The sequence below is a fragment of the Sesamum indicum genome, linkage group LG9, assembly GCF_026168435.1.
Source record: "Sesamum indicum cultivar Baizhima isolate 11 linkage group LG9, ASM2616843v1, whole genome shotgun sequence".
Taxonomy (NCBI): Eukaryota; Viridiplantae; Streptophyta; class Magnoliopsida; order Lamiales; family Pedaliaceae; genus Sesamum; species Sesamum indicum.
The window spans coordinates 3632768-3660751 of record NC_142665.1 but is presented as its reverse complement, the minus strand read 5'-3'; the positions used below and the strand labels follow the sequence as shown (position 1 = coordinate 3660751).

General features: G+C 32.5%; 4 protein-coding genes and 1 long non-coding RNA gene across 5 annotated transcripts; 4 read left to right on the top strand and 1 right to left on the bottom strand.

Annotated features, from left to right (window-relative positions):
- Window positions 1-595: 595 nt before the first annotated feature.
- On the top strand, window positions 596-3964 carry RPT3 (regulatory particle triple-A ATPase 3). The gene is made up of 6 exons (XM_011091238.3): window positions 596-1154; window positions 1923-2153; window positions 2544-2702; window positions 2910-3062; window positions 3339-3422; window positions 3628-3964. The coding sequence occupies exons 1-6, from the start codon at window positions 666-668 to the stop codon at window positions 3760-3762; spliced, it is 1251 nt and encodes a 416-aa protein (XP_011089540.1). The 5' UTR covers window positions 596-665; the 3' UTR covers window positions 3763-3964.
- Window positions 3965-12208: 8244 nt separating this feature from the next.
- Window positions 12209-17108, top strand: LOC105170472 (Leucine-rich repeat protein kinase family protein). Its single transcript, XM_011091235.3, has 3 exons — window positions 12209-12648; window positions 14222-15550; window positions 16286-17108. The coding sequence occupies exons 1-3, from the start codon at window positions 12639-12641 to the stop codon at window positions 16912-16914; spliced, it is 1968 nt and encodes a 655-aa protein (XP_011089537.1). The 5' UTR covers window positions 12209-12638; the 3' UTR covers window positions 16915-17108.
- Window positions 17109-17514: 406 nt separating this feature from the next.
- LOC110012584 (uncharacterized) lies at window positions 17515-19870 on the top strand (the record flags this gene model as incomplete). Its single annotated transcript, XM_020696780.2, has 3 exons — window positions 17515-18122; window positions 18913-18940; window positions 19756-19870. Coding segments are annotated over 2 exons (609 nt in total), but the record flags the coding sequence as incomplete, so codon positions are not given.
- Window positions 19871-20811: 941 nt separating this feature from the next.
- LOC110012606 (uncharacterized) lies at window positions 20812-23281 on the top strand. Its single transcript, XR_002287829.2, has 2 exons — window positions 20812-21082; window positions 21187-23281. It is a non-coding gene; the product is annotated as an uncharacterized LOC110012606 (long non-coding RNA).
- Window positions 23282-23696: 415 nt separating this feature from the next.
- Window positions 23697-26089, bottom strand: LOC110012607 (uncharacterized). The gene is made up of 4 exons (XM_020696940.2): window positions 25956-26089; window positions 25214-25290; window positions 24781-24997; window positions 23697-24194 (listed from the first exon to the last, which is right to left on the bottom strand). Exons 1-4 carry the CDS (start codon window positions 26077-26079, stop codon window positions 24091-24093), a joined length of 522 nt encoding a protein of 173 aa, XP_020552599.1. The 5' UTR covers window positions 26080-26089; the 3' UTR covers window positions 23697-24090.
- Between the last annotated feature and the right edge of the window lie 1895 nt (window positions 26090-27984).

Sequence of the window (27984 nt, the reverse complement as noted above, 5' to 3'; positions counted from 1 at the left end):
TTCATATTTAGTCTGGTCCAACAAAATCAATTGTATAGTAAGTGGATCATATTTATTATATGATTGATCGTCTTTTTGAATTGCACATTAATCGCATGATAAATGTGTTACATATTTATTGTATAATTAATTTTAATCTGACTAAATTTGACTCGAATAAGAATTTTTCTTTATAAATTCTTTCCGTCTTTGTTGATGAGACCTAAACTTCGAATTTTTCTTTTTTTAATTATTATTATCTTAAATTATACTGTATTTTTGTTTCTTTTAAGTTATATAAGTAAGCCATGTGTTTAAATTCATTTTAAATAAAATAGACGACATAATTTTTATATGTGCAATATTTATATATTAAATAGAACAGAAAATGTGTTGTAAGAGAATTCTCCGAATACAATGTAAATACTGTGTTTTTAAATTATTTTTTTGCTTTTTTATATTTTATGAACACATTCACAATCCGACTAAACTCAATTTCTAATATTTGCTAATTTTTTTCAAAAATGTTTAGTTATTATGTAAAATTTCAATAAAAATATATTCGAATTTTCAAATATCCAGAAAAAAAATAAAGAAAAAAGATAAATAACAAGGCGGTTTTCCTTCAAAACCAAAACCCCACCTCTCTCCTACGGCACAATCGCATACCCACCGTCTCACCGTCAATGGCCAGCGCTGTGGTTCTCCACCCGAAACCTTCCGCAAAGGACCCGCCGCCTAGCCGTTGGAAGCCCGACTCTGACCCCTCCTCCTCCGCCGCAGACCTGGACGAGGACCTCTACTCTCGTCTCAAGTCGCTGCAGCGGCAGCTTGAATTCATCGAAATACAAGAGGAATACGTTAAGGACGAGCTGAAGAACCTCCGCCGCGAGCTGCTTCGGGCGCAGGAGGAGGTGAAGAGGATTCAGTCGGTGCCACTCGTCATCGGCCAGTTCATGGAGATGATCGATCAGAACAACGCGATAGTTGGGTCGACTACCGGCTCGAATTACTACGTTCGGATCCTCAGCACTATAAACCGCGAGCTCCTTAAGCCCTCTGCCTCCGTCGCGCTGCACCGACATTCCAATGCCCTGGTCGACGTGCTTCCGCCCGAGGCCGACTCCAGCATTTCGCTCCTCAGCCAGTCCGAGAAGCCTGACGTTACCTACAATGTAAGTTTGTTTATTATTTTTTTGTTTGGGGATTTTTTGAATAAGGGTTTTTAAGGTTTATTTCATTACTGATAATAATCTCACTCCATGTTATCGTTGGGTCTGGGTTTTGATTCTTCCTGTAATTTTACTGTGTAGGCCCATTAAGAACTTATCTTGTTCCTAGGTGAGCTTGTGAACGCACCTTTGAAACTCTGGGTTCACTGTATTAGTGGCGATTGTTGAATATATAGTAGTTTTTTTATATTCAGAGAGTCCTGCCCACCAAATAATAATTTATACTGATGTAGTGCTGGATTGTAGTTTGGGGGGCTATCCTGTACTAGTGAGTATTGAGATGATACTTGTTCAAGGCGATTGGGCTACTTTATGCATGGGAAAATTAGCATGGATGTATCATGATATGCTTTTTTTTTCCCCTGTGCTTCATCATCCTCTTCTTTCCTTTATCTCAACCATAATCAACAGAAGTGCCTGGGTGTTTGCTGGCCTTTTTAGTTGTCTTCGCCATGCCCTTAAGCCCACATTCTTGATAGATTTTCATGGAAGCGTATCCATGTAGTAGGCTACCGCAAATAATCTAGTACAACTACCTTATCCCAGTGAGTTCCACTTAGTTCTTTACCTGTTCCATCCTGTAATGACCTACATCAAGAATTCCAGGGGATTTATTTTATCAATATCAGGTGATTATGTACACTGGGGGGCGGCATGTTGATTTGGGTCCATGTTGAGCGATGGATGATTTCTCTTTGGTGATTCTATCAGGATATTGGTGGATATGACACTCAAAAGCAAGAAATACGTGAAGCTGTGGAGTTACCTTTAACTCACCATGAGTTGTACCAGCAGATTGGCATTGATCCGCCTCGTGGTGTGTTGCTCTATGGTCCGCCCGGCACTGGGAAAACCATGCTTGCAAAGGCTGTTGCTCATCACACCACTGCAGCCTTCATCAGAGTTGTAGGCTCTGAATTTGTTCAGAAGTATCTGGGTGAGGTATGCTGTAGCACCTGTTGATTATATGTGTATGCATCACTGTCTACGTACATCAGAAAATGCAACTCTGAAATTTCCTTTTTGCCCTAAACTTGTTTTAGATGCTGTCTGCAAGTCATTAGTTTTTGACTGAATGTTTCATGTGACCCGATATTGTCCTTCCTTAAAATTCCTGAGCTGATCATCTTACTTGTGAGATAGCAAATGAATCTGTAGCCAATAAGTTTCCATGCTATGATTACATTTTCTGATATCTGTGTGCCACTGAGTTGTTCAAAGGGAAGGTATTTGGCGATGAGATTTTGTAGCTGTTTCATGTCCTTAAAATTGATAGAACTCTTAAACTTGTTTCATTGTTTTAGCTAAACTTGAGCTTAATAATCTATGCAGGGTCCGCGAATGGTTCGTGATGTTTTTCGTCTTGCTAAAGAAAATGCACCTGCAATAATTTTCATTGATGAAGTAGATGCAATTGCTACTGCAAGGTTTGACGCTCAAACAGGAGCTGATAGAGAGGTCCAGAGAATTCTCATGGAGTTGTTGAATCAGGTGGAATTTGAGACTCAGATGCAACAAAATGCTAGCAGTAAAGCATAAAAACTTCAAATTTTATTCTTTTGTAAATGTCAGCCTACTTTGCCGAATTGATTTTAGTTTTCCCATTATTTGCTTCGCTTAAAAAGTATGTCCATCCAAACTATTCTTGTGTCAGCCGGTACTCATTGAACTTTAGCCTATGTGGTTTGTCCTTTACAGATGGATGGATTTGACCAAACAGTTAATGTCAAGGTTATCATGGCAACAAATCGGGCCGACACATTGGATCCTGCACTTCTTCGTCCAGGAAGACTTGATCGTAAAATTGAGTTCCCTTTGCCAGATAGACGACAAAAGAGGCTTGTCTTTCAGGTTAAGTTTGAAAGCTTATATCTATACTCCCGCTTTTTGCTAGATCTTTTTCAGTATTCAAGTTCCATACCATCTTCCACCTGTAAAAGGACACAAGAGAACTGGGGAAAAAATGAGAGTAATGGACATTCTCCGGTGGAAAAATGGAGGAAAAACATGCATGCAATGAGAGCTGTTACTATGCATTTAGATGAAAGCAGATTCTATGTCTCTATGTAGGATGGTTTTCTTTGATAGCTTGGTTGATTAAATAACTTAAGTAGTTCTCATGTGCAGGTTTGCACTGCCAAAATGAACTTAAGTGATGAGGTGGACTTGGAGGACTATGTATCCCGCCCTGATAAAATCAGTGCTGCTGAGGTTAGTAATTCTAGTTGGACCAGTGTTCTGATTCTAGTGCACAGACATGTTTTTGTACAAATGACAAAGTTGTTACTATTATATCTGCCTCGGTCTCCTTGTTTACAAGGAATATTGAGTAACATGTTTATTTATAATAATAGATGTGAATCTCCAATAGTTTCTTCTGCTTGGCCTTAATATAATATTTTGGGAACCATTTCAGATTGCGGCTATATGCCAAGAAGCAGGCATGCTTGCAGTGAGGAAGAATCGGTATGTAATACTCCCCAAAGATTTCGAGAAGGGTTACAGATCTAATGTAAAGAAGCCTGACACTGACTTTGAATTCTACAAGTGACATGTAGAAGTTGTTAAGGTAATATTTTACATACATGCACCGTCAACCCCTTCTCTTGCTGTATTATACCCCAAAATGGAAATAGACATAATTAGCTGTTGAAGTCTTTGTCAATATAGTGAGGTGTTTGTTCTGAAGTGTATGGTAGTTGCTTACATGAATTCGGTCGATCTATGGGAATGTGGCGTTATTGCTTTGCATATGATCAATTGTCGCTTGTATCATGTCTCCTGTTGATCTATGCATTCAAATTACATGTTTTTGATATATTTACTGGTCTCAAATAAGATGAGTTGTTGAAGTATTGAAACTTGCTTTTGTTTGCCCCGTGGTGGGTAAAAAATTACGTCAATCGGTATCGGTTTATTGGCACCAACTTGGTTTTGCTAATGCATATTATTTATTTATCTCTCTATGCATCTCCATTATCATTTTCAAAACTTTTTTCTTCTCTCATGTTATATTTGGATTGAAATGTTTAAATTTTAAGGGAATAATATAAAAAAAAAAAATTAAATGAGTTCATATTAAAAGATTTCAAATTCATTTATACTTCACATGTATTGTCTGTGTTGCAAATTTCGGAATCCATTGTAATATGAAGTTGTTGAAACCAACAGAAATGATTGTTTATGAGTGATGTGAAATTTCTACCTTTAAATTAGTTAGTTCAAACATTATGTCAAGATCTTTCTCTCAGACTTTGGAATTTAATTGATGTGCTAGAATCCGAATTTTCAGAGTGCATTTGGACTGATGGATTAAATTCCATAGTTGAAATAGCTTATTTTGTTTGTAAAAATAAATCAACAGATTCCAATTCAGTTGTTAAATCTTTTAGATTTTAAGCCTAGTTAGGATAAACAGTGTTCTTAAATTCTTTTGAAATGCTAAAAAATGGTTAGCCAAATAGATTTGAAATTCTTGCACAAATTTCTTATAAATACGAATAAGAGATTTAAAAAATGTGAAATTGAGATGTTCTCCGAAATGGATATGCATTGTGTTCCTGAATTTTCTCCTTATTGCTATATGCTTGGTTGTAATTATATGAAAGATGAGAAAGTCTGGTGGTGTGAGCAACCAAACCAAGAAAGCAGCCAGTTGAGTTGAGTTCACAGGACTCAATTATGACAGCACATGAAGTAGAACAACACATTCATTACAAACATGTTGAAGAAGGAGGTTAGAAAGTGATGCTCAACCTATATATATATTTATGACAACAAAATATTAATCGTACTTCTTACTAGTCCCATTATTCTGCCCAAACTCTCTCTTTCCCCTCTCCCATATTCTAAATGTTCAAAAAGTCCACTTATAGAAACAAAATAAATAAAATCGTTAAGGGGAAAATGAAAAAAAAAACCCTCTGAAACAAACAAAATGCCTTCATCATGATTTTTATCTTACTGAATGGAAAATGCATGTCCTAATCTTTCAGCTAAAATCCAAAGTCACCTAATGTTAGTACATCAGCATTCAGCATCATCAAAAGCATTTGTCCGCTCGAAAGGAAGGGGATCTATCTTTCTATTCTGAATTCTATTTCAATAATATTATATACATATTATGTCATTATCTATTTAAAAAAAGTTATATACAATATGTATATGTATTAAATGGGGTCAAATACATTTTGCACTCCTAAATTATGAATATAGTGTATTTACACTCTTAAATTATAATACGTAACAAAATAGTTCCTTATGACATACATTAATTTTTTATGATGAAATTGCCCTTGCTATTCCACTCTTAAAATATCTCTATTACAATAATTCTCCTAAATATAATATGAATTATTATAAAATTTTTATTAAAATTAACATCACCAAAATTTATGATTTTTATACTGAGTATGGAATATGCATAAACACTATAAATTTACACTTCTTATATTCTTTTATATAACTAGTTAAAGATTTACATAAATTTTGCTTGTGTTGTTATATAAAGTTTTTTAGAAATAAATTATTAATGCATATTTAAAATATTACATCGAACATATATATATACGGTAAATTATCAAATATCTATAATATAATTAATATAATACTCTATGTTTTTTGAAGTAATGATATGATATATCTATATTATGTGGATATATAATTGCATAAAAATTTATAAGTTATGTAATATACATTTTCTATAATATTATATACATTATGCATTGACACATATTTATATGTATTTTTTAACACAATTTATTTATTGTACAAAATATATTTGCATATATTGAGTTGTAAATATTTTGTGTTCCATAACTTAAATTTTTAAAATAAAATGTAACTAAAATTTTAAATTTAAAAATAATTTGAGGGAGATATTTTAATAAAACATATTTTAGGAAGTAAAATAAAATGTATATGGGTAAGAAAGAAAGGGCATTTTTGTCCTATCAATACCAAATTATTTTGTGTGGGGTGTTTTTGTTATCTTTCACACTTTAGGAGTGTAAATGAGATAAAATGCATAGATTATGAGTGCAAATTGTATTTGATCCTATTGAATATAATAAAGTATTATAAAATTTGAAACAGAAAACCCCATTGTTTGCAAGTTTGTAATATAGAATGGGAAAGAAGTTGCAGAAATATTAGAGGAAATGTTGTTATCAAATGGGGTCTTAATGATTCTTCAGACCACTTCTAGACAATTTAGGGTTTGTTGGGAAGACATTAATATTAATTCCTCCAACAATCATTCCTACACATGTGTATATATTTATATACCGACAACATTTCTGTCATTTCGTTCTAGAAAATTGTGTTCCAAGTTTTTTGTGTGTGTGTGTGTTTGGGTTGGGGGGGGGGGGGGGTTGGCTACACTTATATTTGTATGGTTTATTGAAAAAGAATTATTCCAAGACAATAATTTCTAATACATTTTTCACATATTCTTAACTCTGCACTCTATTCTTTTTAATATATATATATATATATATATATCCAAAAATGTTGCATCAAGATTACTTAAATAAGCATGACCTCATTCCCACCACAAATGACATAATGAACGTGGTTCGAAATTCAATTGGTGCCCCATTGCGTGGGTCTCTCAATTTTTATATAAGTGTCACAGTTTTGTTTTAAAAAAGACACTTTACAGAGGTTTTGGAGTTCGTAAGTCATCATTTTCTCATTTACAGCTCATATGAGACGCTTGTCTATGTGAATAACTAAAAGTTATATTTTTTATTTACTTTTACGCAACTCTTACACTGGGAAAGGAAATCAAAGCTATAATTATGTAATTGAACAACTGAGTCAACAAACGTTTGGAGGCATAATTGTTCAAATCAAAAGTAGGAAACTAAATAAATTTTGGGTGTGGATGTTGTGGGCATTTGCATGTCTCATTTGCAATAGAAAGAGATTATGGATAAGTTTATTAAGAGGGTTTGATAGTTACAAGTCACCTGATGTTTGCTGTAAGATAGTGGTCTTGTGTTGTGTTATGTTGTCGGTTGGTCTTTGTCTTCATTGCTGATGGATAGTTGCTTTTGGTATGCATGGTATCAGTTGCACGTTGAGCTTCACCGATTGTACTTCTTTGTTTGTTTGTGGTACCTACTTTATTCTCCTTTGGACATGATATCTACCCCGCTGAATCCTTTCCTGAAATTTGAGGTAATTGCACATAAAAGTTTTGTAGTTTGAGAAATTACATGTAATACTCTTAATATTTGATTCCGTCTAATTAATAAATTTCCCCGTTATCTAAAATTCGTTAGGTTTGCTGATATTAACAAAAAAATTATATGAAAATTCATATTTACAACCTCGATTGATTCATTACCGATGTATTTTAGGTCAAACGAATTTTTGTACACAAAATACTTTGTAAGGGTGAAGATATACCTCCTTACACGCATTACTATGTGAAGATGTATAAGAATAATTTTGATCAAAAAATTATTATTTGTTTAACCTACAATGTGTCAGTAATAAATTAATGAGGGTTAAATAGCTAGAAACTTCCATTCAATCTTTTCTGCCAATATCAATAAATTAGTGAAATTGAACTAATTGAGGAGTCTATTTGTATAGACAAAAACAATCGTAAGAGATACTAAATTTAATTTTTAAATTACAAGAAATTTATATACAATTACGCCAAACATAGAGAGAAAATGAAGTAATTATCTCTTACCTTTTACATATTTTTTTTTGCATAATATCGCGCATTTATATATACCTCAACAAGATATGTCGTGAGAGCTTAACTTCTCTCTTACCTCCAAACTCCAATCTTAGACACAAATCGACATTTATTCCAATAAAAGATAATATTAATAATAAATATTAAATGGTAGTTTTAGAAGTGTCACTAATATATATATATATATATATTATATTTATCCTTTTATAAGTATATAAATATACATAAAATTATTAAATGAGGGGCAAAATAAAAAAAATTATATAATTTTTTGTTGCCTACGTTAGCATTAACCCTAAGAACTTTTTATAAAATAGTATTGACTATTAAAAGCATAAAACTTATTATTGTAACAAAATAAAATTAAATATATACAACTAATGATAATATTAAATTTATCACTTTATTATGATTATTAATCTTATCTTTGTGTTGTGTTGTGTGCTTTTCTTTGTATTAATCCCTAATGTCTGGTTTTGGTGGTTTGGATATTGACCTTCTCTGGTTTTATTTCTTTGTTACCTTGTGGTAGCCCCTTATTCTTCTTTGCAGGGATCAGATCCAAAAATGTATTTTTGATATAATAATATTAGTAATAATTTATTATCTATTTATAAATAATATTTTTATTTTTTTGTTGATTAATTGAAATTATAGTGATACCCTATGAGTTATTGAATGTTAATTAAGAATGTTGCACAAGCAAAATACATGAAGTCAATTTTAGTGGGTACTATGTCATAATCAAAAGGAAATAAGGACACTTATTATTAGAAAAGAATTCATTTAATAAGAAAATGGAAAGTTTACATACTTAGTAAATAATTTAATTACAATTATCATCAAACATATATTATGATTCTTTTATTTATTTATTAATTATCATTAACATCTTAGTATTTACATATATAATAAATGGATAATGGTTTAGAATTAATTCTACACCTAAACACAATCTATTTTCAAAATTATGGTATTGTTATTCATTTAAAAAATACAATATTAATATATTAAAATTATGGAGCTGGTCCGACATGTCCGAACTAATATAGTCTCATATTTTAGATGCGAATTCGATGCTAAAAAATTCTTAAAAATCTTGACAAATTAAATTCTAAATCTATACTATTACGGCTCTAAAACCTCAGAAAAACTATTTTTGGTAAATAAAATATCGATAGACTAGTATGCCCTTACTTATAATTCTTTCTTTTATGAATAACTATTTATTTAATTAATTAAATTATATTAATGATTTTTTACTCATGTACGTTCAAAATCAATATAAAACCCGTTCAATTATTTATTTCTTTTTTTATTTTTATTTAATTATATATATATATATATATACATATCTAATCGAATATGTTATGATGGCTAGTATTTATGGAACTTAGATCACAATCTATTGTCATTAAATGCCCAACGACTAATTTTGGTGCAACAATTCTTGAGAGTAGTGAGTAGTAAATGCTGCCACCACTTCTCTTCTTATATACAGTAAAGTAAAATAATCATATTTGACTCATAAATTCACACTCTCATTCATACATAGGTAGGTGATAAAATGTACACATGATACACACGTGTCACATCGTGATTGGTACTGTTCTTTCTGGTTTCCCTAAAAATTTTCAAACTTGCCTTAATTATTATCCAAAGTTGGTGTGTCGTGTGTCAGAATAATATGTTGGACCAGATGCATTTGTTTGTGCAAAACATTATAGGTGACCCCAATGATTTACTTCAACCCCTTTTTTTTAAAAAAAAGAAAATTTAAATAGTAATTCAAACGTTATGCCTCGATTGCAACATCACAATGAGAAAAATATTAGTCTAATTGCCATGTACGAGTCATGGCAACCTTGCCACGAGTTGAACAATATTTAGAAATGGCAACTGGATTGATTGGACGGTCCAAACTCAAAATCTACGTACCGTTTAATTTTAATTGGATCGGAAACCTGCCCCACTGCTTAGATCCGATCAGGACATGATGGGCTTAATTTGTAAAAGTCAATTAATTATTTTAAAAAATAAAGTTATTTCTTTATAAATATTTAGTAAGATATTACTATGTTAAAAATTAAACAAATAAAATATATTTACAAATATTATCCTGTGCGGATCTAATTGAGTCCACAAAATCAAAAGACCTAACTTATTTTTTCCCTTTTCCCAAAATAAGTAATTAAAAATTTTAATGATGCCACCTGTTTCCCAATATCTGGTGGTGCACATCTATATGGTCACAAATTGAATTAAAAATTGAGGCATATAAAGAAAAAAGGTCAAAATTTATAATCCAATAAGAAATGCAATTGTTCTTTTTTATTTTGGTCCTACCAAACACCCCTTAATAAAACCTATTTGGAATAGGGAATTATAGTTTTGAAAATAAACAATTATGAAATATGATGTTGAGTTTAACTTAAAATTTGAAATTAGGAAGAAGAATATAGATAACTTTATTATAATTTTATTGTACTTTATTTTATTTTTATTTGTTTATAAACTTAATTTAAAATAAAGATTTATTTCCATAAATATAGTTCCCTATCTAAGTTTAATTCTGAATATTTGTATGAATGTTTATTGTTATTCCTTTAATATAGAATTATTATATGGTGAAGGGTCAAGTCAATTGACTTATATGTCCCTTTTGCAAGTGAGAGCGTGTTTTTATAAAATTATATAACGCTATATTTGGATCGATGAATTTAGAATTACGAATTTCAAATTTCAAAACTAAATAAATATTGAAATAATTAAATTATAAAATTTGCTCCCTTAAATTAAAATCCAATTTACAAGTGTATATTTTTCTAATAAATTATTTTTTTTTAAATTTTTATATAAATTAATTAAAATTACACATAACTTTAGTTTACAATTACTCAAAAAAAAAAATCACATAAAAATAAGCAAATATTTTTTATATAAATTTAAATACACGAATGGAGTATGGTACAACAGCCCGCATAATATAAAAAGTTGAATGTTGCCATCCTTTCCCTCTCTCCTTTTAAATGAAGGCCCCATTTCTTTTTATGATGGGGATTTATAAATTTGACTAAAAAATGGTCCTAACTCCTTTTCATTTAAATTGTTATTGGTGTTAATTGGAATTTTATCATGACCTGAACAAGTAACTACAATTTTATATCAACATCCTTCAAAATTAAATAAATTACACAAAAAAACCTATATGTTATTTATAAAATTATAAATAAACCCCTGAAAAGGGTATCAATGTAATTAGCTTAAAGGATGTAATTATAAAATTTTCTTTTGAACAGAGGGTGTACTTATAATTTTATAAAAAAATAAATAAATAAAATTTGGGCAATTTTGAAGTTTGTGAGAATTATTGTAGTATGGAGTGATCCTACCTACCGATCATTTATACTTCAAGTACTTGAAGTATATAATGATATGTGTATACTATACCTATTTTTATGGGTCGATACTGTTTATTAGATGTGATGGTCTTAAAATATTAATTTTTGATTGATAAAATGCTTCTTGATTTAAATGTCTTTAATATATATATATATATATATATAAAATAACCTTTTTTTTAAAAATTATTTTTGCCAATAATTTTATACCCGTACTAATTTATAATTTAAATATGTTAACAGTTTTATTAAGCTATTCATTTTATCTTCTTATTATTCACTGAATTAAAAAAGACCCCTATAATGACCATTGTTGTTGGTAAAATGTATTGTCTCTTATCTATATTTTTTTAACAAATAATTATAATCTTTTGAATAATTAATTTTCTAATTATCCATTTTAAAGTTAGTTTATTTATAATTTTTGTTCATTATTAGTATTTATTTATTATAATAAGTCTATATTATTATAAAAAAGAATCTTTTACCGTATCACTTTTTAGATATTCAAATTTATACTTTAATTCATTTATTTTTTTAAAAAATGGTCATTATAGTTATTTTAATATTTTTAATAAATTTATAATTATAATTTATTTTTTCTCTTTCGTCTCATTATACGTTTGTTTCGAATTAACAAATTTCTTTTTTTTTTATTCATATTACGCTACAATTTATTTTTATATATTTAAAAAGATCGTATGGGATCACCACTATTATAATAAAAATATAAATTATAGAGGCACATAATGTATTTCAATTTTTAGTTTAAAATAAAGGGTGGGCTCATTATTTCATCTCTATTCTTACAAAAGGCCTAAACCCCACCCCCACCCCCACCCCACCCCTCTGTCTTAGTGGTTGAGCGAATCAACTTCAGTGACTGACTCTTGCTCATCCCCCCACCCCCACTCCTACGCCCACCCCTCCCTCTGTCTCCCTATTTTTCTTTGCTTTTCCAGCTCACTTTCAAGAACAAAAGCTGCACAACTTCAGCTGAGAATTATTTTGTGGGTTCATTAATGCAGTCTTGGATCTTTGAATTCCCATTCATGGTGTGAATTCTTGACTGAAATGCGGTTGCCAATGCTGCTGCTGTTGCTTCCTCAGGACGTGAGTCGGGTTGAATTCTGTCCTTCTGCTGTGTTCATTAACTCCATTGTGGAGAGTGGAAGAAAAAGCTCCGATTTTTATTACTCTCTACTTCACCATTCTCGATAACAACCCCCCCCCCCCCCCCACAACACACACACACACACCAAAACCTGGAATTTGCATTGAAGCGTCAAGAAATTTTCTGGGCTCCTCGACATGGTTCGAGGTAATAATCTTGGGCATGACCCTTTAGTTATTTCTTTGCTTGTGTGTGTTTGCGTGCGTGTTTAGACCAACCCCATTTCGGCTGAAGAGGAAAGAAAGTTTACTAGCAGATCTGAGTAAGCTGAGTTTGTAGTTGTTGCCGAGGTGGTTGAGTTTATTACTTCTTCCTGCACAAAGAATCAGTGTATTTATTGACTGCATTTGGTCCACTGAATACAGTGTGGAAGTTTGATTGAACATTTGTTGGTTTCCCAAATTTTTATATTAGGCATTGAGCTCAGGGATGTTGTTATTACTTCAAAGGTAATGTAAATTTGGGTTGTTTAACAGCTTCCAAAACTGCCCCAGAGCACATTTTACTCTAGGATTCTCATCCTAAATTTTCTAGGATTCTTGTTCAACTTTCATAACTTTTCCTTCTTTTTTAAAATAAAAAAATTGTTTGGTGGAAGAGAAAATGTCATAGCAACCTATAATGACACCAAGAGTTCTTATTGTTGCCAAAACAACTGCTTTTCATCTGTATGTTTCGTTTTCTTGAAGTGGAGATGAGAATTTTAGTCTGTCATTGATGGGAAAGGTGGGAATTGAATTTTTTTGCCTGTTTTTTGTTTGAGATTGTGAAATTCACTCTTCAGCTGAAATGTTGTTAATGATTAAGTCTGCTTTTGTTTGCCACACTACCAGCAGCTCAATGATCCACTTTCTTGCAAGATAAGCTTGTTAGATTACTCTAGTTAGCTACGAAAGGTTACTGGAAAAGGCGACATGTCTATGCCTTTACACACTTTTTCTTTTAGTTTTGTTTCCTTTTCAGCTGTTCTAAAACTTCTTTGAGGAGCTGCCAACAATGTGCTTTGCTTTTGATGTCGAGTGTGCTCAAATTACGGCACCGAAATTCGACCTTTTCTGGCTTGGCTTTGGGGAAAAAACAAAGTGAACCCTGCTTGGCTGTTACAGAAACTCAAAATTTAAAACTTATTAACTTCCTAACTAGAGGTTTCTGTAGAGTGTTGTTTTGAACTTCTCAAAGATGACCATTTCGTTCCATCAGCTGCAAACGGAATCTTAATGCCTTTGGTCAAAAGTACTCATGATTTGGCATATGTCTCGACACATTTCTGGAAGAGAAGTTGTAGCTGATTTGGTAATTGAAGTAATATAGTTGGAAAACAATTCAAACTTGTTAGAAACTTCTATGCTCAAAGTCAACTGGAGCTACTATATTTATATGTCCGCTAGGCATATGTAAGTTCCTGAGTTCCAATTGACATAATACAAGTGTACTTTCTCATAGAGAGACTTTTCCCATTATTTATTCCTTTAAGAGCTGCAATGCAATTCTCGTCTGGATTGACAACAAATGTTAGTACTTTGACTTGATTTTTGTCTTCACTTAACAAAGTTTGTCTTTTATTTGTTCTCCTTTTGTGAATGCTCAGAATTTGAATTTTACTGCCGCCAACTTTTTAGTCCTTCCTTCTTGTTTTATGTTGTTTTAATTTCAATTCACGCCTTTATTTGCCTTTCAATAAGCTAATTCGTTTTAATGTTTCTTTGCTGCCTTGCCTCAGGAAAACCGGGATATCTATCCTACTCTTATGCTTCAGTGGATTTTCTCATGCAAAACTGTGGTTTACATGTAAAGCTGTCTTCCCTCTTTGTTATTGTCTGTCTTCTGCCTGTGGCTTGTGGTGACTTGAGCTCCGATAAGCAAGCCCTTCTGGCTTTTTCAGCTGCTGTACCCCATGGTCGGAAGCTCAACTGGAATCCTGCTTCCCCCATCTGCACAACATGGATCGGAATCAATTGTAGTGTGGATGGTCGAAATGTCATTGGTCTGCGGCTTCCAGGGGTTGGACTTACGGGTCCAATTCCCAACAACACTCTGGGGAAGTTGGAAGCCCTGAGGGTTCTCAGCCTTCGGTCAAATCGCCTCAGTGGTAATCTGCCGTCTGATATCCTTTCACTCCCTTCTCTCCACTACCTTTTCCTCCAAAAAAATAACTTTTCTGGTGATATTCCAACTTCCATTTCCCCTCAACTCAGTGTTTTGGATCTCTCATTTAATTCATTGACTGGAAGCATTCCACTAACAATTCGGAATTTGACTCGACTAACGGCACTTAGCCTTCAGAACAATTCACTTTCTGGACCCATTCCTGATCTGGGCCTACCACGGCTCAGACGGCTCAACCTAAGCTACAATCATCTCAATGGCACTATCCCGTCTTCTCTACAGAAGTTCCCCAATTCTTCATTTGTTGGAAACTCTTTATGCGGGCTACCTTTGAATCCTTGTTTCCATGCTCTTCCTCCTTCTCCTTCCCCCAGTTCCATGTTTCCACCTTCAGAAGGCCCTCGTAGGCAACGCTCCTCGAAGAAACTTCCACTGGGAGCTATAATTGCCATTGCCGTAGGAGGTGCCGCACTTCTATTTCTTGTAGCTCTAGTTTTATTTTTGTGCTGCTTTAAGAAAAAGCAGAATGATGCTGGTACAGAGCCGAAGGTTAAATCTTCTGGTATTGGGAGGGCTGAGAAACCGAGCGAGGAGTTTGGCAGTGGGGTGCAAGAACCTGAGAAGAACAAGTTAGTTTTCTTCGAAGGTTGTTCTTACAACTTTGATCTAGAGGATTTGTTGAGGGCCTCAGCAGAAGTGCTAGGAAAAGGTAGTTTTGGGACTGCATACAAAGCAGTCTTGGAAGAGTCGACTACAGTGGTGGTGAAACGGTTGAAAGAGGTAATTGTGGGGAAGAGAGACTTCGAGCAGCAAATGGAAATAATTGGTCGAGTCGGACAGCATCCAAATATTGTGCCTTTACGTGCATATTATTACTCCAAGGATGAAAAGCTCCTGGTTTATGATTACTATCCAAATGGCAGCTTGGCCAGTCTGTTGCATGGTATCAACTCTCTCTCTCTCTCTCTCTCCAGTTCCCTTTCACAACAGCCTTGATCTCCTTTGCTTGGACATCTTTATTAATCTTGAAGACTTTTCTTAATTTTAATGAAATTTCTAGATATCGACCTTTTTTCGACTGAAAAAAGGATGTTTTTAGCATCCAGCTACTTTTCCTATATTTCTTGGTCAATAACACTATACATTATTCTCATTGAAACATGAGTACTGAAAATAAAAATTAAAAGTATCTAAAGCAATTAGAGAAGCTATTTAAGATGATTGTAAGTGAACACGGAGTGAAGCAGCACTTTGTTGTTTAATGTAAAACTTAAATATTGTAAATATTTCTTAACTTCTTAAGAACATCCTCTTCTACATGGCCATCATATTTTGGAGAAAATGGCACGAATTTTGTTAGTTTTATGCAAATTGATCATTTTGAATGACCACCATTTTAAATCATATTTAAATCTTGCTAGATCAATTTTAGAGGGTGTTTGGCTAAGCTCATCTGTAAGATCTTATAAGTTCATATGTTTTATAAGATGTTTTTTGAGCTTATAAAAAGGAGGTTGTAAGCTCATAATCTTACTTTCTTGGATCTTATAAGTTTCTTATTGGAAAAACTTACGGAATACCCTCTTACAATATGTTTTGAAAAGCTTATGTGCTCATCCAATTACCTCTTAGTAAGTTGTTTCAATAAACTTTTTTCATGCTATTTCAACTGAAACAGGAAACAAGACTACTGGAAGAGCTCCGCTCGACTGGGAGTCAAGAGTCAAAATGTCCCTCGGAGCAGCAAGAGGCATTGCTCATTTGCACTCCATCGGTGGTGCAAAATTTACACATGGAAACATCAAATCCTCAAATGTCCTCCTGAACCAAGATCTTGATGGCTGTGTCTCTGACTTCGGCTTAGCGCCACTCATGAACCATCCCTCCACTTCATCTCGTCATGCTGGCTACCGTGCTCCAGAAGTGATGGAAACTCGAAAACACACTCACAAATCTGATGTGTACAGCTTCGGAGTAATCCTACTCGAGATGCTCACTGGAAAACAACCAATACAATCTCCAAGCCGCGAGGACATCGTTGATCTCCCCAGATGGGTCCAGTCAGTCGTCCGCGAGGAGTGGACGGCTGAGGTTTTCGATGTCGAGCTAATGAGATTCCAAAATATTGAAGAAGAAATGGTGCAGATGCTGCAAATCGCCATGGCCTGTGTCGCCAAGGTGCCCGACATGCGGCCCAGCATAGACGAAGTAGTTAGAATGATCGAAGAGGTGCGGCAATCTGACTCGGAGAACCGACCATCCTCGGACGAAAATAAATCCAAGGACTCAAATGTGCAAACCCCTTGATCAATATTTTAGAAAAGAATGCTTCACACTTTTAAATTTTTGACTTTTTTCATGTTCAGGTCCTGAGAAATTGATCTGATTCAAGTTCTTGCATTTGCAGTGAAGTGTGAATTTGTCAGTCATTGAGTCTTATAGGACTGCACTCATGTTGTACTGTACTACTCTTGCCAGATATGAAAAATTCTTGCCAGATACATTGTTTTGTTCTATTTTGAGATTTTCAGAGATATCAACTACGTACTGGATTCTTGGGGATGTCTCATTTTAGTAAATCTTGTGTTTGAGTTGTGAACTGAACATTGTCTGATTCTGTAGTCCCGTGTAGGGCTGAGATAGAATTTCAGGCAATTGCGGGCAGCCCCAGAATTTTAGACCAGACAACAAATTTCCGGTTCTCCTGAATTTCAGAAGCCTAAACAGAAATGCTGTGGAGGCATATGACAGCTTCGAAAATCACATTTCCCCTCTTCTTTCCAAAGGTAGAATCCGATTCAGGCCTTTTCATGTTCTCTTGAAATGGCGGGCTCAGCAACAAGAAACCGGCTGCCAAAGAGCGTCAGCCGCCGCGTGACCGCCAGCCAAGATGATTTCGACTCGTAACACGGCCGGCGCAAATGCGGCTGTAGCTCCATTTGCTCCTCGTGCTGCGCCTGGGTTGCGTTGATCATCGGCACCATCATCCTCCTTATCCTCCTCTTTGCAGGCATAGTCTTTGCCTTCCTCCAATCGAACCTGCCGGAAGTTCGCCTCCAACGGCTCGATGTCAACAAGCTTGACATCGAGGACAAGAACCAGGAGACGCTGCTGTCAGCCAACTTCGAGGTCAAGCTCAACGTGACCAATGGGAGCGGTAAAATGGAGCTCGCCTACAGTGGCATGACGGCCACAATGATGTCTGCAGGGTTCACCTTTGACAGCATCGACCTCAATGACATGCGCCAGCCACCTCACACGACCTCGGACGTCTATGTCAGGTCGGCGGTCAAGAGGGCGGAGGTGGACGAGGCGACGGGGCAGGAGCTCAAGGACAAGTCCAAGACGCATGTGTTGGTGATCACCGTGGGGGTTAAGGGGCGGATTGATTTCTATTCCAGCGACAGCAAGTTGATTAGTTTGCCTTTCAAGATTGATTGCCATAGCATTGATCAGTCGGAGATTGACAACGGACATGCGCCAATATGCAACACAAGACTCACTCCTCTGGGCTGGTGAGTCCATCCAAATATGCAATTCATCATCTCATCATCCCATTTTTTCATATATGGAAAAGTTTAAATTACATTAACATCCCCAAATATTAGATTTAATTACACAAATAAAGACACTCTATTGTCCATTTTGCAAAAATTACAAATAAATCTCTAAATATTGTAATTATATTTATAATTATACTCCTATTTAGTAATGAATTTATATACAAACACTCCCTAAAATACATTACACTAGCGCCCTCTCAAAAGGTACATTACAGTAATACCCTCTCAAAGAGTTTAACTATAACTTACAGAAAGTAGAGGGCGTTAGTGTAATTAGTTATAATATCAGAAGGCGTTAACATAATTTTACATTATATGGAATTTGGTTTCTAACTCTTTATTCTTTTATTTGGTTTATTTAGTTGACTCAATTTTTGGGAATAAAATTTTGTCTTTAGTATAAGCTAATATATGTCTTTTAGGGTTTTAAATAAACATTTTTGTCTAGTTTATTTAATTGAACTATAATTTATATATACAATTTAATTATAAATTTAAAAAACTAAAATATTTTCTACAACTTAAATATGTCTGTTGGTTAAAATTATTGACTTAATATTAGTTCAAGTTATCCCTTAAAACGAACACACCCTTTGAGTAAAACTAATTACCAGATACTTACTTTCAACAGTTATAGTCTTCTCCCTCTCTTTTCAATCTCAAAATACCTATTCCTTTATGTTTTCTCTTTTCTTCCTCATGTAAATTATTGATTTTTTTTTTTTTTTTTTTTGTTGGGTAGAAATCGCTATTGGATCCTTGCGATTCTGGTAAGCTTTCTCCATTTTCTCTCTTTATTTACCTATAAATAAATATGTAAAATGAAGTCAAAGGATCTCAAAAAATATATGATACTGCACCTGCCAGTGTAGGATCAATCTTTATTACACTGCTTATTGACAGTAGCGAAATCAAAAACTTGGCTCGATCCGATCATAACTTGGTTTGAGAAAATTACAAAATAACAAACTTCTTTTCTTGACTAAGTGAGAACGGTATGGTTGTAACTAGTGGAAAGGGATTAAAAATGGGATGTTGAAGAAAATATTTTTTAAACAAGTTAATGTGAATTTAAATTATATTATTTTTTTAATAAGCAAGACAAGTTCAACCTAAACTTGATAGATTGATAGTTGTAGGCCGAAGCCAAGCTCTATCGGCCGCTAGAGCTCAATGGGGTCTAGCTCCTCCCTTGCTTATTGATAAAAGTGAAGTCTTGTCAGATGTACAGTAACAGAGCTTTTCTTGTATAAAGTTTACAAGATTTTATTGTATATATATTGTATGATTGAGAATGACGAAGGTGATTCAGTATCTACACTTTTAAATTAGTTAGTATAGATAAATTAAATAGACATTAGACAGATAAAAAATTAACAACTAATGGATAATTCTATCCAAGTAAAGCACATAAAAATGTAAATTTTGTATTTTCTAAAAGTCACAAGGGACGAATTATCCTTTATTTTTGTTCAAGAATATTTTTTATTTATTAAAATTTTCTTGGTGAATGTATGTATGCGCTTTCATATTGCAGTTTTCATCTGGGATCTGATACCTAACAATTCTTTTCAATTTTATACAGCTGATCACCTAAAATTGCAGGGTAGAGAGACATATTGGTCATCTCAAGTTTAGACACACTAGATTTATATTCTTTTTTATTATTATTATTGTTTTTGGGTTTTTGAGGGGGTTTTTGGACTTGGTCTTGTAGGTTTTTTCAGATTTTTATCTTGGGGGATTTTCAGAATGCAGATAATTGTAACTTGTCGGCACTATTCGTATTTTGGACATCTTCATCTTAATTATTAAAAAAGTAAAAAATATAAATGTTCTTCTTGTAAATACTCTATAGAAAAGGAAATACTAAGTATGGAAATGATCTAGCATTTAGGGTTTCAGTCAATTGTCAATGTGTACAATTGCTCGGGCCACAAACACAGCGGATTAAATTTTTTATTTTTAATTAATTTGATTATTTTTTATTTAATATAATACTGTGTGTACAAAGATTACATCTTTTATTTTATTTAAAAATATATTTTACACACATGGCGTGTAAATATTTATCAAAATAGAAGAGGCAGCATAATTTTGCAATAGAAGTCGGGAGTTTTTACAATTTTGGGATTTTTTATTTTTACTAAGACAGTGTTTGGTTTTGACTTCATAAACTTTTCTAAATATCTTATTAGATGTTTGAAAACTTATATAATACTAAAAAGTGTTTGATAAGTTTTTCTTTTAGAAAAAAAAAACCTGGTTTAGGAGGACAGACATTTATTTATTTTTTAATATATTACATCAAAAAAAATAAATTTATCAATTAATGTAAAATTTGAAAAGTTTAAGAAGTTAGTTACCTTATCAGTTGAAGGGCATTTTTAGTTTTATAAAAAAATGATGCGGCAATATTATGAAACATTGTTTGAATATACGGAAGGCCTTTTCTTTTTACATTAATATAAATAATACATGTGTTGTAAAAGATATACTTATAATATAATTGATTATTCTTCTGACACAAAAAAAAAAAAGAAAATAAAAGTGCATTAATCACACGTGGGATTGAAGTGCAAGAATCATCCTTCAACGTTTCGCTGGGTGTTGGTCTCCCTTGCGGACCCACGAACACAATTTGCAGCCTGAAACGAGTGGAATTGTCAAACATTTCAGCGATTTCTCCCTAAAGCACGTGAGCAGCAAGAAAGCGTTAGTATATTAAGCGGCTAATCAAGGCAAAAATAGACGCACTCTTGCTTTTCCACCAAAGTACATAAAAAAAAAACAATATAAGTAGTCGCATATTTGACATGGGTCGAGCACGATTACTCGTCCATCAGTGGATCCGTACATGTTCCGATGCAGGTGGACATTTATGAATACTGTTTGTTATTTTCTTTTCATAGGTATGTATTTTTATTGCATGGATATCAGATTTTAAATTCTTTTTTAATTTATGACATTTGTCAATATCGGAGGATTTCAGCTAATCGATACAGTAAACTTGCAGTGTCTTTTACTCAGGTTTTCAGATGATCGGATTTACGCAATGTTTTTCAAATTGGACCGGATTTGGAGCTGTCCAGGTGTGTGTATTAGAATCGGAGTGGTTAATCCAACAAAACCAGTGAAAATCAGGCAACCCGATTTATATTTTTAAAAAAAGAAAAAGAAAGTCAAGCTGGTGGGCAGTGGTGGAGTCGCGGCAACGAGTGGCGAATGGATAAGAAGGAAAGAAAGTTGGTGGGGACAAGAAAAAAGAAAGAAAGGAGAGGTGGAGGGTGGGGGAAAGAAGAAGGAAATGAGAAGTGAAGAGTGAGAGGGAAAATGGAAAGGGAGGTGGAGCCGTGGAGCATGAGAGAAGAAGGAAAACAAGTGGCGGAGGGTGGGGGTGAAAAAGAAAACGGGATAGGTGGGGGAGTTGAAAAGGAAAGACAGTTCGCGGGAGATATATATTAGTTTATAAATATATATAGATATTCCTATAAACTAATTAATTATTAGATTTCATTTTATTTTTCTTTTTTTTAAATTATTATTATTATTTAATTAAATGAAATTTAATTTAAAATTTTAAACATTTTTATTTAAATAACTTTTATTTTTTATTTTAATCATTTAGTATATATATAGTATGTATTAATATGTTACATATATATAATATAATTGTAGTCTACCGATTTTTTTAATTTAATCCAATTGATCGGATCAATGATCCAGTAATTTGACTGGTTCAATCCCCCCTCTTATTCCAAAAACCTTGGGTTTACGAGCTTCGTGAGTTGGTTTTACTTTAAGCTTGACTTGAGTTTATCGAGCTCAACTCAACCTCGAAGATTGTGAGTAATTTTTTTTTTTTTTATAATTTTATAAATTTAATATATGTCAAATTAATATACTAAAATGATTTAATAATGCACATTGTGTAACTGCTTTTAGTATAAAGCATGTGATTTTTAATTATATATGTTATTAAAATTAATTTTCAGTTCATTCTCATTTTTATTTTTATGAATTATCTTAAAATAGTTTCCATATACAATCATTTGTATCATTTTATAATTGTTTTGGTAATTAAGAGTTATTATCCAGTGCTGTCGAGACTAGTATCCAGAACTGCCACACTTTACTGGGGCCGATGATGATCAAAATATTTGTCGACATCATCTGATTCTTCTACTTGATTAGAGAATGTGTTCATATGATTGAGGCCTCTGGCAGAGTTGAGTTGTATTCTCAATACACTGGATCTATCTTTCAACTTCCCCATGTTTGATTTTATTTTTATATTCAGTTTTAGTGGGAAACCTGTAATTTTAATTTTGTGTAGATTTTTTAAGTGAAAATATAAATACGTTTGGATTAATTGATTATATCATTTTTCATGTTGTTAGTGACAACAAATCAATATATATAAATATATATTTATATATTAATTTGATGAAGATGATAGTTTTTTAATATTATTAGTGTCAAATTGAATATATTTTTTATTTAAAAAGATATGATTACATTTTGATTGATTTAAAATTGTTAGTAATATTATATTAAAGCGTGATGGATATAACCCAAGAGGAACTGGCCCAAAACGGAATACCAAACCCAGGCGAAGGCCCAGCCCAAAAAGGGGACCTCCTATGATCCAACCTAACCCAGCAAAAAGGTCCATCTAGCTCAGCCCAAAGGGGCCCCTCCCTGCACCAAAGCCCAGTCAAGGAAGGAAGCCCACTTTGTCATATTTGGTCCAAATGAGGAGCCCAATTTGGAGGCCTCCAAAGTTAGATAATAGGAAGGAATGGACTTTTCACCCTTAAAGACTCTTTACCTTGCACGAAGAAAGAAGCCCCCTTCATTCGGAGACTTATTGCTCAAGAAACGGATAAGGAGGAGCCTTATCTACAGAATTCCACTTTTCTTGCTAAAGCGTGCGGATTCCTCTTAGCAGGATTCCTATTGTAGGAGAACTCCTCTTTATAAATATACGAGGCACCCCCCAGCAAATCCACCCCCCCCCCGCCTGACGCATTCAAGAACTCTTCCGCTTGCTGCCATTCTATTACTCTAAATTCGTGTTCTTGAATACTGAATTCTTCATTTTATCACAATTTCTTATCGTCGTTCGTTTTCATTATTGTCTATTTTTAAATTCGGGACTAACTTAAGCATCGGAGTGCTAACCCTTTATTTTGCAGGTTCTTTTTCTCAGATTTTTTTACTGAAGTGGCCCAGATCCATTTCGAATATCCAAGAATTTTGAACCCGTGCTAAAATCACACGCATTAAAGTGTTATAGAAAAACATATATTATTAATTTATAAAAATAATGATTGAAAAATTTCATATGAATGTAAACATATATAAAAAACAACCCTCCTAGATATTTATGATTATCAATTTTGATGATCCTCTCATCATTTCTAGTCATACCCTTTGACTATTATTATAAATACAAGTCACTTAAATGACAAGTATATTCCACTTATTGTGAATATAGACATAAGCGAATGAGAACTAGCTTAACGACTTGAAAGAAAAACCCGAAGAGACATACACAAAATTACGAGAAAATTGGATTTTGCATCCCACAAAATAGCATTTCATAACTTCAAAAAGATTGTAAGTTTAATTCCAAATCTTAATTTTAATAATATATTACAGAAACAACACGTGCATATATGATATAAAATCCACTAATTCTTGAGAAACATTAAGGTTGTTTTGATAAAAAAATTAGTGAAAAAATTACCCTTATACTTATTTTATTTTATACAAATACAAAATACAAAATCAAATATACTGAAAACTCAGAAACTCCGGTTTCGGGGCATCTTAATTTTACATTTATTTGTGAATTTATTGTGTATGTGTCTGACACATTACATCCGGACATATGACAAATAAGATGCAATTTTATTTAGAAAAAGGCAATGAACATCAAGGCGGCGGCTGACAATGCGCCGAAAATTGGAGCTGAGTTTGATCTGTAGCCAGAGCTGGTTAAGCTGGCGCCGGTAAAACCTGCAATAGAAAAATCAGCTCAGTTTTGAAATTTTCACTATACATTTCCATTTAAATTTAAATTTTGAGAATTATTTAAGCTAAGATCACCCATGAATATGGAATTTTATATATATATATATAGTATATATTGAAAATTGTAGTCTTCACTCTACAAAGGTCCCTTTTTATTATCAATTAATAATATATTGATTGTTATTCATGGCCTGATGATCCATTTTGCTCTTGTTGTATTTTCTAAAAAAATAAAAATTTGAAAAAAATGAAGAGGTGGATGAAATAAATTTGAAAATTATAAAAAAAAAAAATGCCTCCATAGTCCATAAAAAAGTTCAGAATATTTTTAAAAAAAATTATAATTTATGTCCATATGGATATTTTAATCAATTTACAAAAAAAAATATAACTCAACAAAGTCTAATGAATTAAGCTAGTTGTTAAATGACCATTAAAATCAATGATATTGATAACTTTCTAAATAATGAAAAAATACTTATAATTATGTCAAAATTTTAAAAAAATTGATTGTAATTCATCCTATTAATTAAAGTATATATATTGTTGTAGAAGGGGAAATGGTGCATACCTTGTGCACATCCCCTGTTTATGGTCTCATTGAGATCTTTGACAGAAGCATGATTTCTAAACCAATACTCTCTTTTGACATGATGAATGCAGAGGAGCACCGCCCTGGTGTGGTCGGCGCAGCCGCCTGCTGCGCAGAACCCCACCCCGTCGTCGTAGCTTACGTTCAGCCATCCCGAGTCAGTCAGCCAATATTTCTCCGGGCAGCTTCTAGACGTCTGACAAAAATACTATCCAATCAGTTCATGTTGTATTTTCATTAAGTTATTATAAATATATCATGAATTATTTATAATGATAATTTTATTGCTGATGATTATATTTTGACAAAAATCAAAAGTATCATCGCTTAATATATATTTTTAATAATAATATTAAAATTATCAAAACGAAAGACACAAATGAAAGGCATGAGCATAACAACACTTTATTACATTCTGTAGGCAGTATTCAGCACTCCTCCACCCTTGGATCGGACTCAAATTCTGATTAGCCGTCGGATCTGTTTTATCTGCACCCAAATTTATTATTAGTTAATCTTAAAACCACCATTTTCGTAATTTAAGTGCAACATTGAGAAACATTTTGGGAAACTATATAGATCTAGTGACTATATTCAAATTAATACTCTTTTAATTTCATGTACATACTATAATTAATAAATAATTCTGACTTATCCAATCTAATTAATCACACATACAATATAATTTCACTAAATTAATAACTAGTTAAAATTGGATCACAATCCAATCATTAAATATGATATCTTAAGCAAAAATACTTTTTCTTTTTCAATAAATACGATTCATAACATAAAAAATTGGTTATTATAACATCAAAATTTTTAAATAAAATAAATAAATAAGAAATTACTATTAGAAAAAATAAATTATTCTCCATATTATAAATAATCAGGACAAATCAATACTATCCCATATATATGGTCAGACAAAATCAATCGAAAATTTAAGTTTTGACCATGATTGGAACTACGGCCAGAACATATGTTATGGTTTTACAACTATTGCTAACGTTATAATACGTCTCGTGACAGAAATAACATGTAACGCAACGACTAGTTTGTGTTTATTATGATTTGGACATAGCTAGCTAACCTTATCAACAATATATATGGATATAGGAAGTGAAAATGAATAATAAAGAGAAAGAAATTACTCTCGGCTTGGGCGGAAGGAAGGAGAAGGAAAATAGTAAGAAAGAGGGGGAGAAAAGTGGCGACGTGGTGGGAGCTCCGCCGTCGATGTCTTTCCATTTCTGGCACCCAGTATTGGTATAGCATAGAATGATTGATATTTATGGGGGAGAGTGATGTATAGTATAGTTATAGAAGATGGGATGGCGTAACATAAGTGGGGATATGCTGAGAATACATAGATGTTTTTGACAAAAACAAGAACTATGTTATGTCATGCAACAAATACACGCAATTACAACTTATAATTATATATACTTCTAGAGAGAGAGAGAACAGTAGATGAAACCAATGGGTATGTGGGCACAATGTTTGTTGGATACGTAAAACTATCCTTTTGAGATTTATTACAATGTTGTGGTTAATTATTATAGTTAAAATTATCAAACAAACAAAAAGGGTATTAATTAAATAATTATGGTTGTGAAGCGATTATTGATCGTTGTTTACGTAGGTGACGTCAAAATTAGAATGATAATTTTTTAATTAATATGTAAAAAATATGAAGGAGTTTTTTTTATCTCTTAAAAGAAGTCGATTGTTTAAGCGCCTCCTCCTTAAGAAGATTTATAAATTTCTAACATCTTATTTTGGATCATATAAATTCCTCCTGTTCAAAAAAAAATCAAATAAATTTTAATATTTTGTAAAATATTTTAAAAAGATTATAAGTTTAGTCCAACTTCCTCTAAATCAATTCATAGTCTTTTTTCTATCTTATATAATAAAAATAAGTTGATCTTTATTATCTTCACTCTTACTAAATAAGTATTAAAGTAATTAAGATAGCTTTTGCGGGTCTAATTTAAAAATATGGGTCCAGACCTATCACAACGAGTCTGAGTTCAAGTAATATTTACCCATTAATAAGACTATTTTAGCCTCATGCCCAATTTGCTCAAAATCCAGTACTTCTTGGGCTCCCTCCAACAAATGGACTCGTCCAACATCCTAGATTAAGACGGGATAATGGATTAAGGGATTAGTTATCGTTAAATTTCACATCTCGTCAAATCACATCATGTCTAATCCAATCAAATAACCAAACATGTCCGTAGGGCGATCAACGTAACAATTATTTTCAGACATAATCATTATACATACCACCCTATATTTATAAAATATTTGATTTGAATCGTAACTATTACCAATCATTAGTTTATCGCTATACATATATTGTACATGAAAAATACAATTATTACAGCTTTCCAATGCTTACAAAATTGGCAAAAAGAAAGATCAAATCTTCTCGTAATGAAATCTTATATTACGAATGTTTTATCTACTTTTATATTAATAATTATCTATTGATTTTCAATTATGTACATTCTTAATAGGTTATTTTTATATAAATTGAATGATTTCAAAATCGACCAATCTAATTAATTTTGGATTACAACGTTTAAATTTTAGATAGTATATATACCTAATTAATATATGTTTTAAATTCTAATACGTCTCACTGAATTACAATATGTAAACTCATATAAGTATTAATTGCACCTTTGAATTTTAAAAAATATGATTTCGATATTAATTGCTTCAACATATATAAATATATGGATTTTGGTCATTCACTATGATGATTTGTAAGTTTCTTGATGATTCCATCATATTTAGCCGAACTTGAATTCCAAAACTTGAATCGAACTAAATTTAATATGCGTATTTTCTTTTATTTTTTACTTATAACATTTGATTCATTACATTTTTCAATACATTAAAGTTCAAAATCTGATTCAATATCTAGATCGATATTTCCAAATCAACGTATATTTTTAAAGAAAACCCTAATATATCATCATAAAATATTATTCTCTAAATAAATCTTATAGGATATTAATTGATGATTGTATAGCTATTGATTAACTTTAATCAAAATTTGACTATAGTAAATAATATTAATTTTTCAGTCATAGTAATCTATAGTATGGGTTATTATTATTATCATTTTGGCAGTAGGCTGATCATTTCAAATACTTTAGTATACTT

Excerpts from the sequence above, each read along its gene's own strand:
- RPT3 (XM_011091238.3), top strand. The coding sequence starts at position 666 with ATGGCCAGCGCTGTGGTTCTCCACCCGAAACCTTCCGCAAAGGACCCG. Across the intron at positions 1,155-1,922 it reads AGCCTGACGTTACCTACAAT|GATATTGGTGGATATGACAC; the intron begins GTAAGTTTGTTT and ends TGATTCTATCAG. Across the intron at positions 2,703-2,909 it reads TCATGGAGTTGTTGAATCAG|ATGGATGGATTTGACCAAAC; the intron begins GTGGAATTTGAG and ends TGTCCTTTACAG.
- LOC105170472 (XM_011091235.3), top strand. Across the intron at positions 15,551-16,285 it reads CTTGGCCAGTCTGTTGCATG|GAAACAAGACTACTGGAAGA; the intron begins GTATCAACTCTC and ends CAACTGAAACAG.
- LOC110012607 (XM_020696940.2), bottom strand. The coding sequence starts at position 26,079 with ATGCTATACCAATACTGGGTGCCAGAAATGGAAAGACATCGACGGCGG. Across the intron at positions 24,998-25,213 it reads CTGAATACTGCCTACAGAAT|ACGTCTAGAAGCTGCCCGGA; the intron begins GTAATAAAGTGT and ends TATTTTTGTCAG. Across the intron at positions 24,195-24,780 it reads AAACAGGGGATGTGCACAAG|GTTTTACCGGCGCCAGCTTA; the intron begins GTATGCACCATT and ends TTTCTATTGCAG.